Genomic DNA, 16,096 nt, shown 5'->3' with positions numbered 1-16,096 from the left:
CACATTCGACACTGTGTGATGTATCAGTATCACCCAGCTGGGTACTCTCTGAATTCCTGACCCACAAAATCTTTAGGTATAATAAAATGTTATTGTTTTAAACCAGTGGGTGTTGGGGTACTTTGTTATGCAGCAGCTGATAACAGGATAGATCTACTTTTCTACAGGTTTAGTCATGTTTTCATTTTTCCATCTCTTTATCTCTCAATGGATAATTTTCTCAGATTGGTATTCTAGATCACTGATTCTGTCTTGAGTCATCATCGACTATTTTGATATCAATGACTATATATTTCTCACAGTTCTGTTGGTTCTTTAGGAAATATCTTTTATTATCCTTCTTTCCCCAATGTGTTGATTCACCTTTCCATGTTCTTAATGGTTTTAAACTTCATTGTTTTCTGATTACCGGTTGATGATCCTTCCATTAGTGATATCTGCAGAGACATACTTTTTAAAAGGTTTATTTATTTATTTTAGAGGGGAGGGGAAGGCAGGGGGAAAGGGACAGAGAAAATCGCAAGCAGACTCCCCACTGAGTGCGCATCTGATGCAGGGCTTGATCCCATGATTCCCCGCTATCGTGACCTGAGCCAAGATCCAGAGTTGGATGCTTAACTGACTGAGCCACCCAGACGTCCCCCCTGCTGAGACATATTCATGGGTGAATTCCTTAAGTGTTTTGTAATAGTAATATTAAAAAATATTTTTATCTTTTGAGCTTAGTTTTAGTGAGATTCCTTTTCTTTGAGATTTTTTATGGAACCAGAGTAGTTAGCACTTTCCTACCATACACCTCAGAACATCATTAGGCAGGGGCCGATCTTTATGTTAACTTCAGAACAAACTTGGGTTTGATAAAATTAGGCCTCAAACTCAAATGAAGCAAAAGTTTTAGAATAAAATAAAATTCTTTCACCCAGAGCTTAGATGGAGACAAACAGTTGTCATTGGAAGGTATGTGGATCTTTGTTTTCCTAGTTCACATATTTTGTTTTTAACAAGAAAAAAAGCTTTACACAGAAATTTCAATTCTAACTCTTTCTCACTGGAGAACCCAGTCCTCCTCTTTCATCCCCTGAATAGATGTTAAAAGTAAATCTCCAGGTTACCAGGATGATCAGGTGAGCTGCTGGTCACATTGCACATTTACTGCTCTTTCTTTTTTTCAGTTCTTTCCTCATTTCTGGTACTTGGGGCTTTTCCTTTCTTAATGAGAGGTCAGTGATGTATTCTTTTTTTATTGTTATATTTTATAAAACATTTCTAAGTGTTTGTAGCAGATCCATATATTGCTCCAATAGGTATTCTTTCTATCTTTAGTTTAAAGAGTCTGAATTTCTTTCTTCCTCCCTCATTCTTTAGAAAATACTTATATATTTTTTATCCTTTTTTTGTAATAAAACAATTATTACTTTTTAAAAAATAGCTGCCTTTTGATGATTTGATTATATATATTTGCCCTGAAAGATAAGGAAAATAATGCGCTTGCACTCCATCCTTCATTAGTATTCTTATTTCATATTTCCCACTATTTACTGTGAGCTAGAGATTTTCCTTCCCAGATTTATTACATCAGCTTTTAATTTTATATTTATGTAGTGGTTTTTAAAGAAAATGTAACACTTCGATTGTGAGATTCTATTATTTAGATTCAGTTCTGTTTTTAAAATGATGTATGGCTCAACCGAGTTCCTTATGATCAACACTTCTTCATTGTGAATTCTTTATTTTGATTCATGTTTTATGGTTGGATTATAACTCTAGTTGATTTTATTCCAGGATACGTACTTAAGTAATACATATTCTATTTTCTCAAATATTTGAAAACATTGTATGTAAAAATATTTGCTTTTATTTATAAAAACTATCTTAGCTGGGTATAGAATTTTGGGGTTACACCTTTTCTGTTCAAAACCCTATAAATATAATTTTGTTTCTTTTTTTAAAGATTCATTTATTTATTTGAGAAAGAGAGAGAGAGAGAGAGTGTGTGTGTGTGTGTGTACAAGTAGGGGAGGGGGCCAGGGGAGAGGGAAGGAGAATTCTCAAACAGACTCCCAGGTGAGCATGGAGCCCAGTGCAGGGCTCAATTCCAGGACCCTGAGATCATGACCTGAGCCAAAATCAAGAGTCAGCTGTTCAACCAACTGAGCCACCCAGGCGCTCCTAGTTTTGTTCCTTTTGAGTCTGTTGCTGAGGTAAGTCAGAAACAAGATTAATTTCTACCTGTTTCTTCTGTCTTTTGGGCTCTTAGGATTCTTTGTTTTTGAATAGTCTCTGGAGGAGAATAAATCACGACGTTAGTTGTTCTCTATAAATTTCTCTAGAACATCATAAGTGCACATAATGGGTTCAGACAATGAGAACATAAAATATTTGCAGATTTACATATTTTTTCAGTAAAGTTTTCTTCTACTATATCCTTAATTATTTTAAATATTTCATTCCTTTGCTTTTAAAAACGAACCCCTAATACTTACATGGTATATATGTAATATCTGTCTTTGATATATATAATTGTTTTTCTAATGATTGTATTTTCCTTGTCCCTTTCCTTTGTGTTTTCTGTAATTTTCATCAGCCTAATCTCCATAACACTGATTCAGATTTTTGCCACCTAAATTCTGCTCAGACTTCTAAGGTTTAAGTTCTGTAATGGTTTCTGCTTGTGAGTTTTTCCATTGTCATCAGCTCACTTTTCATACTATTGCTTTGCTATCTCTTCTTTCAGTTCTTATTTCTTCTTTGGGTTTTTCTATCACAGTGTTTGTGTTTCATTTCCTGGGCAGTATGAAGTGATTGTTGCTTACATTTTCTGCTGTTTCCTGGAGGAAGTCTTGTTCCAACCTATAGTCTTCATTTTCCTTTTTATTGGTTACATTCCTTTCCTTTTATATTTTGCAGAACTTTTCCATCTTTCTTTTCTTTTGCTTACTCATCTCTGAAAGAAATCACGCCTGTTTTTATTTTTCCTGTTACTTGCCAGGAATACTGTGAATGGAAAATTTTTGGCAGTGCTTCCTTTTCATCTTCCTACTTGTTGAAACTTAGTTTTGCATTAAGGGCTTGCTATTGGATTTTTTTTAATTTAGTTATTTATCTGCTTATAGTGTAGGTTGTACACAATGAAGTGGTGAGGAAGAGAAGTCGAGGAGAGAACATGGCAGGTTTGGGTACATTATCTTTGCATATGCAACCCCCACCCCCAATCTGTTGAAACAGCTGGAGTTCTGCCTGATCTTCCAGACTCTGGAATCAGCAAGGATAGTCTGGGAGAAGCCAATTCAGTATAAAAACCAACGGTGTGAGGGCGTTTTGTTTATTGAATACATAGACTAGGTACTAATCTTTCTTTGGTAAATTGATTTTAATCAGTAGCTACACAGTTTTTTGGTAGCATCTCTCTTTAAGAATAGCATTATGTCTAGGTCATCATTCCTCTGGCTAGAAAGCTGTATTCACTGGAAACAGAACTATTGGTCGCCATCTCTCCTTTAACTCTGTAACCCTGGCCATTTATACTAGTTACTGCTCATTTTTGATGTGACCTACTCCCAGACTTTGTTCTTCCAAATTGTGCATTAGTAGGACCTTCAGAAACTTTTCCATTCCCCCCACCCTACAAATTTAAGTTCATAAATAGGGGCAATGAGTCTTGAACTTGGTATTCTTGTCCAATGGGTTCACCTTTTGCAGATATTCTTGGGAATTTGTGGAATGGGATTGTGGCCATTTTATAGTTTCAGGATAAATAGTTTCCATTTCTCTTTTTGGTCCTTGATGGACTTTTGAGTGGATTTCAGAGAGAGGAATTTTTGAAGTTTGAATGTTTTATACATTAAAAATCTATTTTGCACTATGAATAATAACTCTTATTTTTTTTTTGTTCTGTAATTTTAGTTATACCACAAATTGGATTTCTTACAAACGTAAGACCTATGTGAAATTTATGTATCATCTTAGGTGTTCTATCTTTAAAGTTAAAACTATGTTATGCAGGGAATTGCATCAATTTTTTAAATATTCAGTTAGCAGTGGGAGAAATCTGTAATAAAACGTATTTGGAAACATAGCACCATTTCATACAAGGTTGTTGATTTCTGGAAGTTATTTCTACTTTTATTTATACCTTATGATTTATTGAAAATATGTAGCCTTGGTTATACTATCCTCATGAATTTTCTCCCCCAAGGAATAGTTTAATATTTATGAATGTGCTATTGTTTTTTTTTTTTAAAGATTTTATTTATTTATTTGACAGAGAGAGACACAGCGAGAGAGGGAATACAAGCAGGGGGAATGGGAGAGGGAGAAGCAGGCTTCCTGCGGAGCAGGGAGCCCGATGCGGGGCTCGATCCCAGGACCCTGGGATCATGACCTGAGCTGAAGGCAGACGCTTAACGACTGAGCCACCCAGGCGCCCCTGAATGTGCTATTGTTCTATAGTCTTCACAAATCTCTAATATTACTAAAACCAATCAAGCAGCCTGAAGACATCAGGAACCACCCTTTCTATCAGGGAGATAAAAATGTCACTCAAATGAAGGAAAAGATTCTTGGGTGTATTAATTTTCTGCATTTCTCTATATTGAGAGTTTCTACTCATGTATACAAATGGATATAATAGCCACTTGATATTTGGGATTCTTCTTTATGACTCCCCAAATCCATGCACATGGAAATGTTTAAAACCTTACACCAAAAATGAGAAACCCCAACTTCCAGGAAGATTTTCAATTATTTGGACATTTTGTATGCATCAGTACTTCCCAACCAGGTTTTAATGGTGATCTTCTGAAAGTAAGGGCATTCATGGTGATAACTAAAGAATAATAAAAGGCAAATGAGCGGCAAATGCTGGACAGACTGGGTGAGTGAGATAGGTTCACACACCAGCTCGGACTTCTGCACATCACCCAGAGTTTCTGTTTAGATTCTGGGCCTCCGTTGATTACTTGAATGACCAAAATGGATCTTTGAGGTGTTGGTCAAACCTGCTAATCTTAAATTACCAAATACACAGTAGTCCAGTTTGGGTTCTGTGGCTGATTATATATAAGGACTCATGTTTTTGTTAGGTGTTTTTTTTTTTTAAATCTCTCAAGGATAAGTAGGATAATTCATATTTTACCAACCCAAGTCTTCATTTACAAAGCTGGTGGTAAAGTTCTCTACTGTCAAATTTTAACACTGGGTTCAGAATTCCCGTTGCAAATTTACACTTGGTTTTCCAATTAAAATGGGCTTTTGTGAGTCCCCTGCTGATAGCCATTGGCTTGATAAAAAGTAACTTAATTTACAGCAAGGATGTTTAGGGAGCCCAGTGCAAGGCTGACTCTTCTGCTGTTGCCTTGAGCCCAGCTGTGCTGAAATATTAAACCTTAGTAAATTAGGTGAAATTGCAGCTTCCTGGCTGATACAATAATGCCCTTTTCTTTTTCTGCAAACCATCGCCAGTATGAGTTGTCTGCACAATTCTGTAAGAGAAATAAAATTCAGACTATCTCCCAAATCCAGACAACTTTTCATTTTCAAGATAATTGTGCCACATCCTACTTGTCTAACAGAATGCTTAACTTTCAAACATGTAGAACTGGGTTGCTTTATTTTAGCACCACCTGAATATAGTATTACTTTTTTATGCCCTACTCAGATAAGCAGCCGTATTCCTAAAAATGTTGGCCTTATGTAAAAGGAGCAACTTTCTCTTTATTGATTAGTACATATTTTAACAGCAGGAGTGAGCTATGGAAGGAAATCATATTTCCAGTCACACCTATTTTCAGTTTTTTTCCTCCTTTCTCTCTCTCTCTCTTTTTTTAAAAAGATTTTATTTATTTATTTGAGAGAGAGAATGAGACAGAGAGAGAGAGCATGAGAGGGGGGAGGGCCAGAGGGAGAAGCAGACTCCCTGCTGAGCAGGGAGCCCAATGCGGGACTTGATCCTGGGACTCCAGGATCATGACCTGAGCGGAAGGAAGTCACTTAACCAACTGAGCCACCCAGGCGCCCCTCTCCTTTTTCTCTTTAAGAAAAGTATTAGTTCCTAGGTGTTTTATTCATCAATCAAACATTAATTGATCGACTACTATGTGCGAAGTTCTGGTTTGTTTTCAACTAGTTTTAATTAGAGTAAATGCAGGGTTAGCAGAAAGGAAGTAGGCAGCCCATATTTCTCTTCTTAATATGTTATTTTTTCAGTGACAAAATCCCTGGCAACAGCTTTATTGTTGTTTGGCCAACTTGCTCCCCCAAAGGCTCTGGCGTGGGTCTTTCAGGTTAAGACCTTATGCCTCTAGGAGACTCCAACTGAAATACAAATATTTTTGTCACTTGGGAAACCTAACCCATCAAAGCCTTTTCAAAGTTTAAGCCTTTCCAAAGTACCTTATCAAGGTATTTGTGAGATGGTAGACTCCAGGTGTTGCTTTTGGAAAAATCTGAAATCTGTACAAAAGTAGAGTGAATGGTCAAATGAGCCCCATATAACAGTTATGGGGTTTATGGTTTACTGAGGTTCCTCAAGGGTTGAGTCAGGAGCAAAACTGATGTTGCATGGCAGGAGACGTGCACGGAGGTACGAGGGCAGAATAGCTTGGGACTGAAAGAGGAGAGCCAGACCGTTATCACACTGTCATAGGATCATTTTCCGGTATCTAACCAATATGATCTAGACCAACATGATTAAGACCAGGGAGCCGCTAAGTTTTTCTGGAAAGGGATAGACAAATACTTTGGGCTTTGTGGGCCATATGATCTTTGTCACCACCACCCAACCCTGCCCTCGTAACGCAAAAGCAGCCCCAGGTGACACAGCTACATACAGCCATTGATAATACAAAGGAACGGGCATGTAGGTGTTCCAAAGACACTATTTACAAAACCAGGCTGGGGCCGAATTCGGCCTTCAGGTGGTATGCCAACCCCTAAAGATTCCCTGGCTCCTGGAAATCCATTCTCTGTGCCTCTGCATCTGCGCTCAAGTAAGGGACAGTTACTCCTTCTCTTGGGTACCAGGATCTACCCAACAAAACCGAGTCCCTAGCAGCCTTTGCGTGGAGCGATCCAGCCGAGCGACTACACAGTTTTAAAAAAGTTTTGAAGTGGGCCCTTTCTTCTCTCCTCTTGCACCCCTCCGAGTCCTTGCTCTCCACCGCAGGGACGCGGAAGGAGTTGTGGTGTGCTTGGGTGAGCTGCGTGGGCTCGGGGAAGAGCCCGCGGGCACTCCGGAGAAGGCGAGGGCGCACAAAAGTTGGAGCCCAATCAGCACCGAGTCCAGCTCGCGAGTCCCAACCTTCAGGTGACCCCGCGCGGCGGCGGCTGCGGCGGCGGCAGCGGCGGCGGCGGCGGCGGCGGCGGCGACCAGAGCCCGCAGCAGCTCGGAGCGCCTCCGGGAGGAGAGGAGGCGAGCTCGGCGAATCGTCACGGCCGACCCGAGCGCCGAGCTCAGCGGTCCGGGGCCGGGCGCGAGAAGGCGAGAGCCGGCCCACGCCTTCTCCCTTTGCCCGCCGCACACCGTGCAAGGCTGGCCCGGGGCGCCCGGGAGTGCGGGCCCGCGCCGCGCACCGTCGTCGCCCCTCCCCGCCGCCTTTGAATACTGGAGGTGTGCGTGGCTGCGGCGGCGGCGGGAGCGGCGAGTCGGGCCGGCCGGGCTGCGCTTCGCCGGGGCGGCGTCGGCGGCGGCGGCCGTGCGTGGGGCTCAGGATGCGGCCGGGGGGCGCGCTGCTCGCTCTGCTCGCCAGCCTGCTGCTGCTGCTGCTGCTGCGCCTGCTCTGGTGCTCCACCGACGCGCCCGCCCGCTCCAGGTAACCCACCCGCCGCGCCCGGGCCGCCCCCCGCCTTCCGCGCGCGCCCCGGGGCTCCCCCGCCGCCCGGCCGCCCCACTCCGGGCGCCGACTTTGGGGCCGCGGCGAAGGGAAGCCGACGGGCGGCGGTCGCACGAGGGCGGGCCGGGAAGGGGGCGTCCAGGAGGCAGGACTGGCCGGGGCGGGGGTGACCGAGGGGCGACACTGGGACCGGGTGGGCAGCGGCTGCGGCGGAGAGGGGTTGTGAGGGCTCCGGCGGGCGTCGCTGCGGAGCGGGACCCGCCGTCGGGCCCCCGGCGGTCTCCCGGGCTCGCCGTTCTGGTCCGTGCTTTCCCTTCCTTCCCGCCCTAAGCGGCTTCAAACTCCGGGGTTTGGGAGCTGCCGGGGGCGCCGGGGCGCCCGAGGACGCCCCGGCCAGGTGCAAGCGCGCTGCGACTGCCGAGCCTGCCAGCCAGGTGTAACAACTTAGTTTTCTTCCTGGCGGCGCAGGCTCCTGGTGGAGGAGAGCAGGGACACCGCGCGCGGCACTCCCGCCGCGCTGAGGACGCTCCGGAGCCCCGCGACCCAGCTACCGCGCCCCACGAACAGGTACCTGCGGCGCCGGGCGGCCGGCGGGAGGGGGCTCGGCGGCTGCCGGGCGCGGATGGGGCGCGGCTGCGGCGCGGTTGCCGCCGCAGGGCTCGCTTTGAGCTGTCTGGCTGGGACCGCACGATTGAGTGCGCTTGGGTGTCTGAAGAGAGAGAGAGAGAGAGAGAGAGAGAGAGAGAGAGAGAGTGTGTGTGTGTGTGTGTGTGTGTGTGTAACACTGTGTGTGTGTAACTCCTCACACTGCCTCAACCTCCCTTGTAAAGCCCGTACCTCCGCGTAGAGGTTCTTCGAACCAAGGGAGATACTCAAACAGCTGCACTTTGCAAAAAAAATGGGTGCTGAGGCCCCTTCTCGGTAACCGTGTGTTGAAAACCCCTGAGAGAGGCAGCTCAGCCTGTCTGCAGAGGGATTCGGTTGGTTTGCTTTTTGTCTTTATGCTTTACAGTGCACCCGTGTAAGATTCACGTTTGGCAGAATTCTGTGCACAACGTTGAGACTCTTTTTGTCCTTAGTGAATGGAGACTTAAAAACTGTTCTTTTTCACTCATAGGAGTATTTATCCATGTGCAATAATTATTTGGTTTTTATCTTTCTTTCGAATTATAAAAGTAATACGTGCTTGTTGCAGAAAGTTAGATAATATGAGAAATGTATTAAAAAATATTCACTCAGAGCTCTACCACCCACAGATCATATTAAGGCTTTGGTCTATATTCTTCCAGTAGTTTTTCCTACCTACATATATTTTAAGATTATACCTTGTAGTTTGTGGTCTACCTTTTTTTTTTCTAAAAAATTAGACAAATACATGTCATTAATCCCTCTCCCAAACATTGCTTTTAATTGTTGGATAATTCATCATATGAATGTGCCATCTATTTAACTGTAGCCCTAGACATTTAGACTGTTTCCTGTTTGGTTTTTGTTTTATTTGCTGTTAATAATTCTTTTTTTTTTTTTAAAGATTTTATTTATTTGACAGAGTGAGACACAGCGAGAGAAGGGAACACAAGCAGGGGGAGTGGGAGAGGGAGAAGCAGGCTTCCTGCCGAGCAGGGAGCCCGAACCGGGGCTCGATCCCAGGACCCTGGGATCATGACCTGAGCCGAAGGCAGACGCTTAACCAAGTGAGCCCCCCAGGTGCCCCTGTTAATAATTCTATTAAGTGCATCCTTGTATGTAAATCCTTATCCTCCTATTAAATGAATTCTCCAGGATGGAGTGATAGAAGTCATATTATTAAGTTGAAGAGTATATACATTATAGGTTCCAAACACATAGGGCCAATTACATCCTGGAAGAGTTGATTGAATTTACATTTTCACCAGAAGAATGTACCGTTTCATGCCTCAGCAATGCTATTATTACTGCAGTTTTGTGTACTGTCTCTTTTCCTCTGCTTATCTCTTGCGAATCCTTTTTTCTATGCTTCCTTCTGTATCTTCTTGGCTCTTGGACCTTCTTAATCTACCGATTGCACAATCCCAGGCTCCTGTATGGCATAGTCCTAAGAAAGATCTGGGGGAGCCTGGAAGAAATCTTGAAGTGCAGGAATAATCTCCCACAGTCCTCCTATTAGGATTTTACAGCCTGTTAGAGGCACTAAGAAATCCTAGAGTAACAAAGCTTTTGGGAAAAATAGTGGCCTCTAGTTTTATGTGATGCAGGTTTGTATACTATAGATAGCATAGCTTTCCAGGGACCTGGGGAGCATTCCATCTTTTTCCTGGCCTTGGTACTGTTTGTTATTCATTTTGGCATTGCCCCTTGGGGAAATTTTGAAAGAATGCACTAATTGAATTACCTGGTCCTAGGCCTTTTTGAGGTAATTCTTTGATGAATTTTTCAGTTTCTTTTGGCATACTTCTTTTCTACTTTGCATACTTCTTGAGCTAATATAGGTAATTCATATGTTTTTCTGAATCTGATTTAAATATTTTTTTTTATACCATTCTGGTATGTTTTTTAAAACCTGTCTGATTTATTTTATATCCCCTTTATCATTTATGATTTTAATTATTTATGTAACAGGGTACAAATTTTAATCTATACTACTTGATTATGGGGAGAGATTATAATTTCTTTTAAAGATTTATTTATTTTAGAGAGAGAGAGAGGCATGAGCGGGAGGGGCAGAGGGAGAGGGAGAAAGATTCTCAAGCAGAACTCCCCACTGAGCTCAGAGCTCTAAGTGGGGCTCGATCCCATGACCCTGAGATCAGGACCTGAGCCAAAACCAAGAGTTGGACACTTAACTGACTGTACCACCCAGGCACCCCAAGAAATTATAATTTCTTAATTTTTCTGTAGCTGATCTGATCTTCATGAGCCCCATACTGTAGGTAATAGGTAAAAGTAATAACAATGCTAATAGTAATAAAGATAGACAACACTTAGTGAATGTTTTTATGGGCCAGATATTGATCTAGGCACTTTACATTTACTAGCTCACTTAATCCTTAAAAACTACTAAGAGAAACTATGATTATCTTCATTTCATAGTTGAGGAAACTGAGGCACAGAGAGATGAAGTAAATTGTCCAGAGTCACAGGGTTGGCAAATTGTGGATCCCAGAGTCAGACTCAGGCTATGTGGATCCAGAATCCCACACTCTTAATGTCCCTGCTGTGTAGCCTTTCTTAGGTGCTGGGCAAGATGGTGTGTGTATGTGTGTGTGTGTGTGTGTGTGTGTGTGTGTGTGAGGTTAAAGCTTAGTCAGATGTGACAATTTAAGCAACTCCTTCTGGTAATATTTATTCTTTCTGGGAGCAAATGCTCCATCTTTCATATTGTTTTCACCATTTCTTCTTACTTAAAGATGACACCCAGATACAAGGGGGAGGTGGGCTTAGATGATGTGTTGGTAGAGTTAAGAGTTGGGGTTCATGATCATGGTATCCTTTGACTCCTCTAATCTCCAGAGGGATGTTGTCCATTTTCCACCTGATGGCTGGGTACTACCCTGCTGATAGCCAGTTAGGAAATTGCAGTTTGTTGCTCATTCTTTTTCCTCGGGTATTCTACCTTGTTTGTCCCCCCACTCTATCTTCCTCACTGAGCTCCCACCTGGTGCTACCTGTCTGGGATCTGGTGAAGATTTTCTTTTAGTCCTCTCCTGTGTTGTCACTCTGCAACATTTGCTCTGATGCTGTCTCGCCCAGCTCTGGCTAGCTAGCTCCACAGCCAGTCTCCCAGCTATTTCTGGGACCCATCTAAACATATGAGAACTGAGGCTGGTTCAGGAAATTAAATATAGGGCCTCTCTCTACTTGCCCCATGAAGTACATGTGACCCTGCTCTAAGGTAATTTCAGGATGGGAGGCTGTCCAAGAGGTGATCTCTTTTCAGAGTCCTAGCTGGGGGAGGAGGCCAACGTCCCTCTACTCTTGTGGTTACCCTTACCTTCCTGTCCCCAAGCCAGAGTTCTCCTCTTCCTTTCTCTGTCTTCTTTCCACCTCTGCTCCCAGCTGGGAATGGGCAGGCTACTCCTGTCCCTCATATTTTCTTCTGTCCTGACACTCAAACCTCCAGGCCTAATTCAAACCTAAGCTTTAATGGTAATTCGTGGGGACCAGGAGTGAAATGATTGAGAAAGCTCCAGGAGCTGTGTCTTCCAAGTAAGGTGGTTAATGTGCTAAAGAGGGAGAATGAGAAGAATTTGGAAATCTCTTCTTGGGGCTGTAGCATATCTTGTTTTGCTTGGCTAAAGCTGAGTATCACCTTATCCTTTCTCTTTGCATTTTTTCAGTAACAAGTCTTTCTCTCTCCAGGATCCCCCAAAGGATGCTTTAAAATGACAGCAGGAAAATTCATGTCAAGGTCAGAAAGACAAAAGAGAAAAATTCAATAATAATTTTCAAAATATAACCCCATTACAATGGATGCTTTCTCTTTCTAATAAGCTTTGTCAAAGTCTGTCATGGGTTTGTTTTTCATACAACCAGCTCTTGGAGTTATTTCTCAGTTCTGATATGTTTTCCACATTATTTCCTTTGTGTTACCTTTATCTTTTAAAAATCATTCCTTTTCTCCAACTTAATTCCTTGAAGTGAATGCTTTATTTTTCTGTTTTTCTTTGTAAGAGAATGTTTACTACTATGAATTTTCCTTTGAACGCAGCTTTGGATCTGTTCCTTAAGTTTGGATACATAGTGTTCTGATTTTTAAAAATATATTGTAAACTGTTTATAATTACATTAATTTTTAAAAGATTTTTTTTTAAGTACACCCAATGTGGGACTCAAACTCACAATCCTGAGATCAAGAGTTGCATGCTCCACTGACTGAGCCAGCCAGGTGCCCTTATAATTACATTAAAATTTTAAATAATTTTTATCTCCATAGTGATTTAGGAGAGTACTTTTAAATTTCCAGGTGGTTGGAATTAAAAAAAAAAAACTAATTGAATATTCTTTCTATTAATTTCATTTTTGATTATAAAAGAAATCAGTAAAATCTGCTATAATGTCATAAGTTAGTTCTCAAATATTCAATCATTAGAAATGAGAGATTGGGCTATCAGTGATGTTAATCATGTGGCCAGAGCAAGTCTGTGTAACTAGCTGGCTTGGAATTCCAGGGTCCTTCCATGGAAGTGTCCAGGTCCTGGTTGTGGCTTGGCACTTATTAGTGGCAGCGTCCATTCTGGCTTTAACATCTATGGTGATGATTCAGGATCTGTGGCCAGCTGGGATTTCCTAGCTAGCAGCAGCTGTGCTTTGAATGTCCTCGTAGTGGTTGCCCATTTCATTGCTCTGTCTGGGATGACTGGACTATGAGTTTTCCAGAGATGTGGGGACCGTACTTCCTCTTCTCTTCTTCCCTGGAGAGGTTTACCTGCTATTTTCCGGAGTGGGCTGTCTTTCTGCTCCCTGTGACCCTTTCTCCCTGCAGTACAACTTTGACTTTTCCCTGTTTGAGACCTGGGCTTCCACGGAGGGCAGACATCAAAAGTCAGTTGTGTTACATCCCAACTCATTATAGTAGTGAGTGCTACTGCGGAGACTTTACCGTGTGTTTTTTAGATGAACACAAAGAGAAAGAAAACTGCCTGTCATTTCAGTGTCGAAAAGATGGGTACTATTCATATTTTCAATAACTTTGTGTGCACATATCTGACAATTTTGCTATGCATATTTTGGTATGGGTTAGTAAAACTTTTTTAACAACATCTGAACTTTTCTTCATGTCATTAGTCTTCTTTCTGCAACATAATTTTTAAAGATTTTATTTATTTATTTGCCAGAGAGAGAGAGGGAGAGTACAAGCAGGGGGAGTGGCAGGCAGAGGGAGAAGCAGGCTCCTTGCTAAGTAAGGAGCCCGATGTGGGACTCAATCCCAGGACCCTGAGATCATGACCTGAGCCGAAGGCAGACACTTAATGATCTGAGCCGAAGGCAGACACTTAACGATCTGAGCCACCCAGGTGCCCCAACATAATTTTTAGAACACGGTGTTTAAATGTGTGCACATACCATAATTTATTCTTGCCTTTTTTACACTTGTGTTATTTATTATTTTTTATTTTGGTTTATACTTTAATATGAACAACTTTATACCCTTGCACATATTCTTGATTATTCAGATAAATACATAGAAGTGGAGAGGCTAGATCAAAGAATATAGGAAATTTTAAAATGTTGCTATGACTTGTCCAACAACAATAGTTGTTTCAGTTTATACTCCTGTTAGTATGAGAGTGATCATTGACTCAAACTCCTGACAGTTCTGTGTATTAGAATTTCTTTTCATTTTTTTAGTTTCATTCTCAAGAGATAATATTTTATTGATGTCTTAATTTGTATTTGTTTGTTCACTGGTGTGTTTAATTTTTAAGATATTTTTAAATTTTACTTTCTAAGTTGGCTCTTCATACTCTTATCTTTCTCTCAAGATACTCTGTTTTCTGGGGCACCTGGGTGGCTCAGTCGGTTAAGTGTCCGACTCTTGGTTTCTACTCAGGTTGTCATCTCAGGGTCCTGAGATTGAGTCCTACTTCAGGCTCCAAATGCCCTGCTAGGAGCAGAGAGAATCTCAAGCAGAGATTCTCTCCCTCTGCCCCTCCCCCTGCTTGCCTATGTGCATGTGCTATTTCTCTCTCCCTCTAAAATAAATAAATAAAATCTTAAAAAAAACATACTCTATTTTCTTACAGATTTACAAGAGGTTTACAAATATCAAAAGTGTAAAACTTTTCTTTACCATGCATTTAAATAGATTTTCTAATTTAGTTAATGTTTATTTATGTCTGTGGTTATTTAATCTGTGCAAGTTTTCAACCTTTCTGTATTCTATCATTTATATCTACTTTTCTTTCCCAATTCTGCTTCTGAATTGATAAACTTACAGTTCATTTATTGATGTAGGGAGATAAGTGGTGCTATGGTGAGATAAGTGTACATTTTAAGTGCATTTTTAAACCTTTACCCCTTCTAGAACTTCTTTTAGCATGTGGCAAAAGGGGTGGACTTTTAACTTATTATTCTATCAGTTATTTTGTCTTTGAGAATTCTTTTTTTTTTTTTAATTTGAATTAAGCTCTTGTTTACAAATCTAGAAATACTAGGGCGTCTGGGTGGCTCAGTCGGTTAAGCATCTGCTTTTGGCTCAGGTCATGGTCCCGGGGTCCTGGGATTGAGCCCCTGTCTGGCTCTGTGCTCAGCTCAGCGGGGAGTCGGCTTCTCCCTCTTCCTCTGCCTGTCCCCCCGCCTCCTGCTCTCTCTCTCACGTTCACTCTCTGTCTCTCAAATAAATAAATAAAATCTTAAAAAAAACCCCAACAAATCTCGAAATACTGTTTAGATTCTCTTTTCTGTTGTTCAGTGCTCAATGCCATTGTAAACATTCAATGTTCAATGCCATTGTAAATGAGCCCCTTCCCACTTCTTCAGGTCTTTGTTTCCATTGCTTTCTTGGTCAGCTGGCATAAATCTTGGAACATTTTAGCCTTGGAACGTGGATGAAGGTGTTTCTGAAACTTCATATATTTAAGGGTGCAATTCTTATTTTTCACGTTTGAGTACTGAATTATTGCCTCATGACTCCACTTTTTTTTGGTCTTAAAATTTTTGTAAGATTTCTGTTCTTCTATTTTCTGCCTTTTAGGGCCCTGAAAAACAAATAAGAGTAATCTTAACTTTTATTTTTTCAAAAGTAACCTGTTTGGTTTTTTGTGTTATAGATCCTGAGAGGAATGTTCTCTCTTTTCTTTCTTGCTGTTGAATTTACAGCAGTATGTCTTTTCAGTGACCTCTTTTGGTTAACTTTGTCTGTAAGCCTTTTTAATCCACTGGCCCAGTTATTCTATTTTGTTTCTATTTATTCTATTTGGTATCCTATCATGGATTATGTGATGTGTTCTGCACATTCTGGTTCTATTCCGTGAAGTGATCTTCATTTTCTGTCTTCCAGTGCTGAACCTCTTCCCCACCATTGCCTTTCCATGAAAACAATTTTATTTCTTTTTCTGACTTCAGTTTTCTCTTTGTCTTTTCCCTCTGCCCTCTGGATGGCCTCTCAGATCTGTCCTCTACATTTCTGAATGATTTTTCTGTAGTGTCAGTTCTCTGTTTTGCCCTGTGTAAAATAGTACATCTATTCCATTTTTATTCCTTACAGTTTTTTTCTTGTTTCAGCCTGCACCTTATCACGTCAGTTTACATCTTAGGAAGCACCTAATTTTAACACCTCATCCTTCATT

The 16,096-nt window shown here is 41.6% G+C and overlaps 1 protein-coding gene across 1 annotated transcript in view; it reads left to right on the top strand.

Annotated features, from left to right (window-relative positions):
• Positions 1–7,707: 7,707 nt before the first annotated feature.
• The window catches only part of ST8SIA6 (ST8 alpha-N-acetyl-neuraminide alpha-2,8-sialyltransferase 6), a 133,478-nt gene continuing 125,089 nt past the window's right edge, over positions 7,708–16,096 (top strand). Inside the window, exons 1-2 of the mRNA XM_032426042.1 lie at positions 7,708–7,808; positions 8,298–8,396. Coding sequence (XP_032281933.1) covers positions 7,708–7,808; positions 8,298–8,396 — 200 coding nt within the window. The remainder of the gene's footprint in view (positions 7,809–8,297; positions 8,397–16,096) is intronic.

The sequence above is a fragment of the Phoca vitulina genome, unplaced genomic scaffold, assembly GCF_004348235.1.
Source record: "Phoca vitulina isolate PV1807 unplaced genomic scaffold, GSC_HSeal_1.0 scaffold33, whole genome shotgun sequence".
Classification (NCBI taxonomy): Eukaryota; Metazoa; Chordata; class Mammalia; order Carnivora; family Phocidae; genus Phoca; species Phoca vitulina.
The sequence above is the reverse complement of the archived record's forward strand: the minus strand, read 5'-3'. Positions and strand labels throughout refer to the sequence as shown.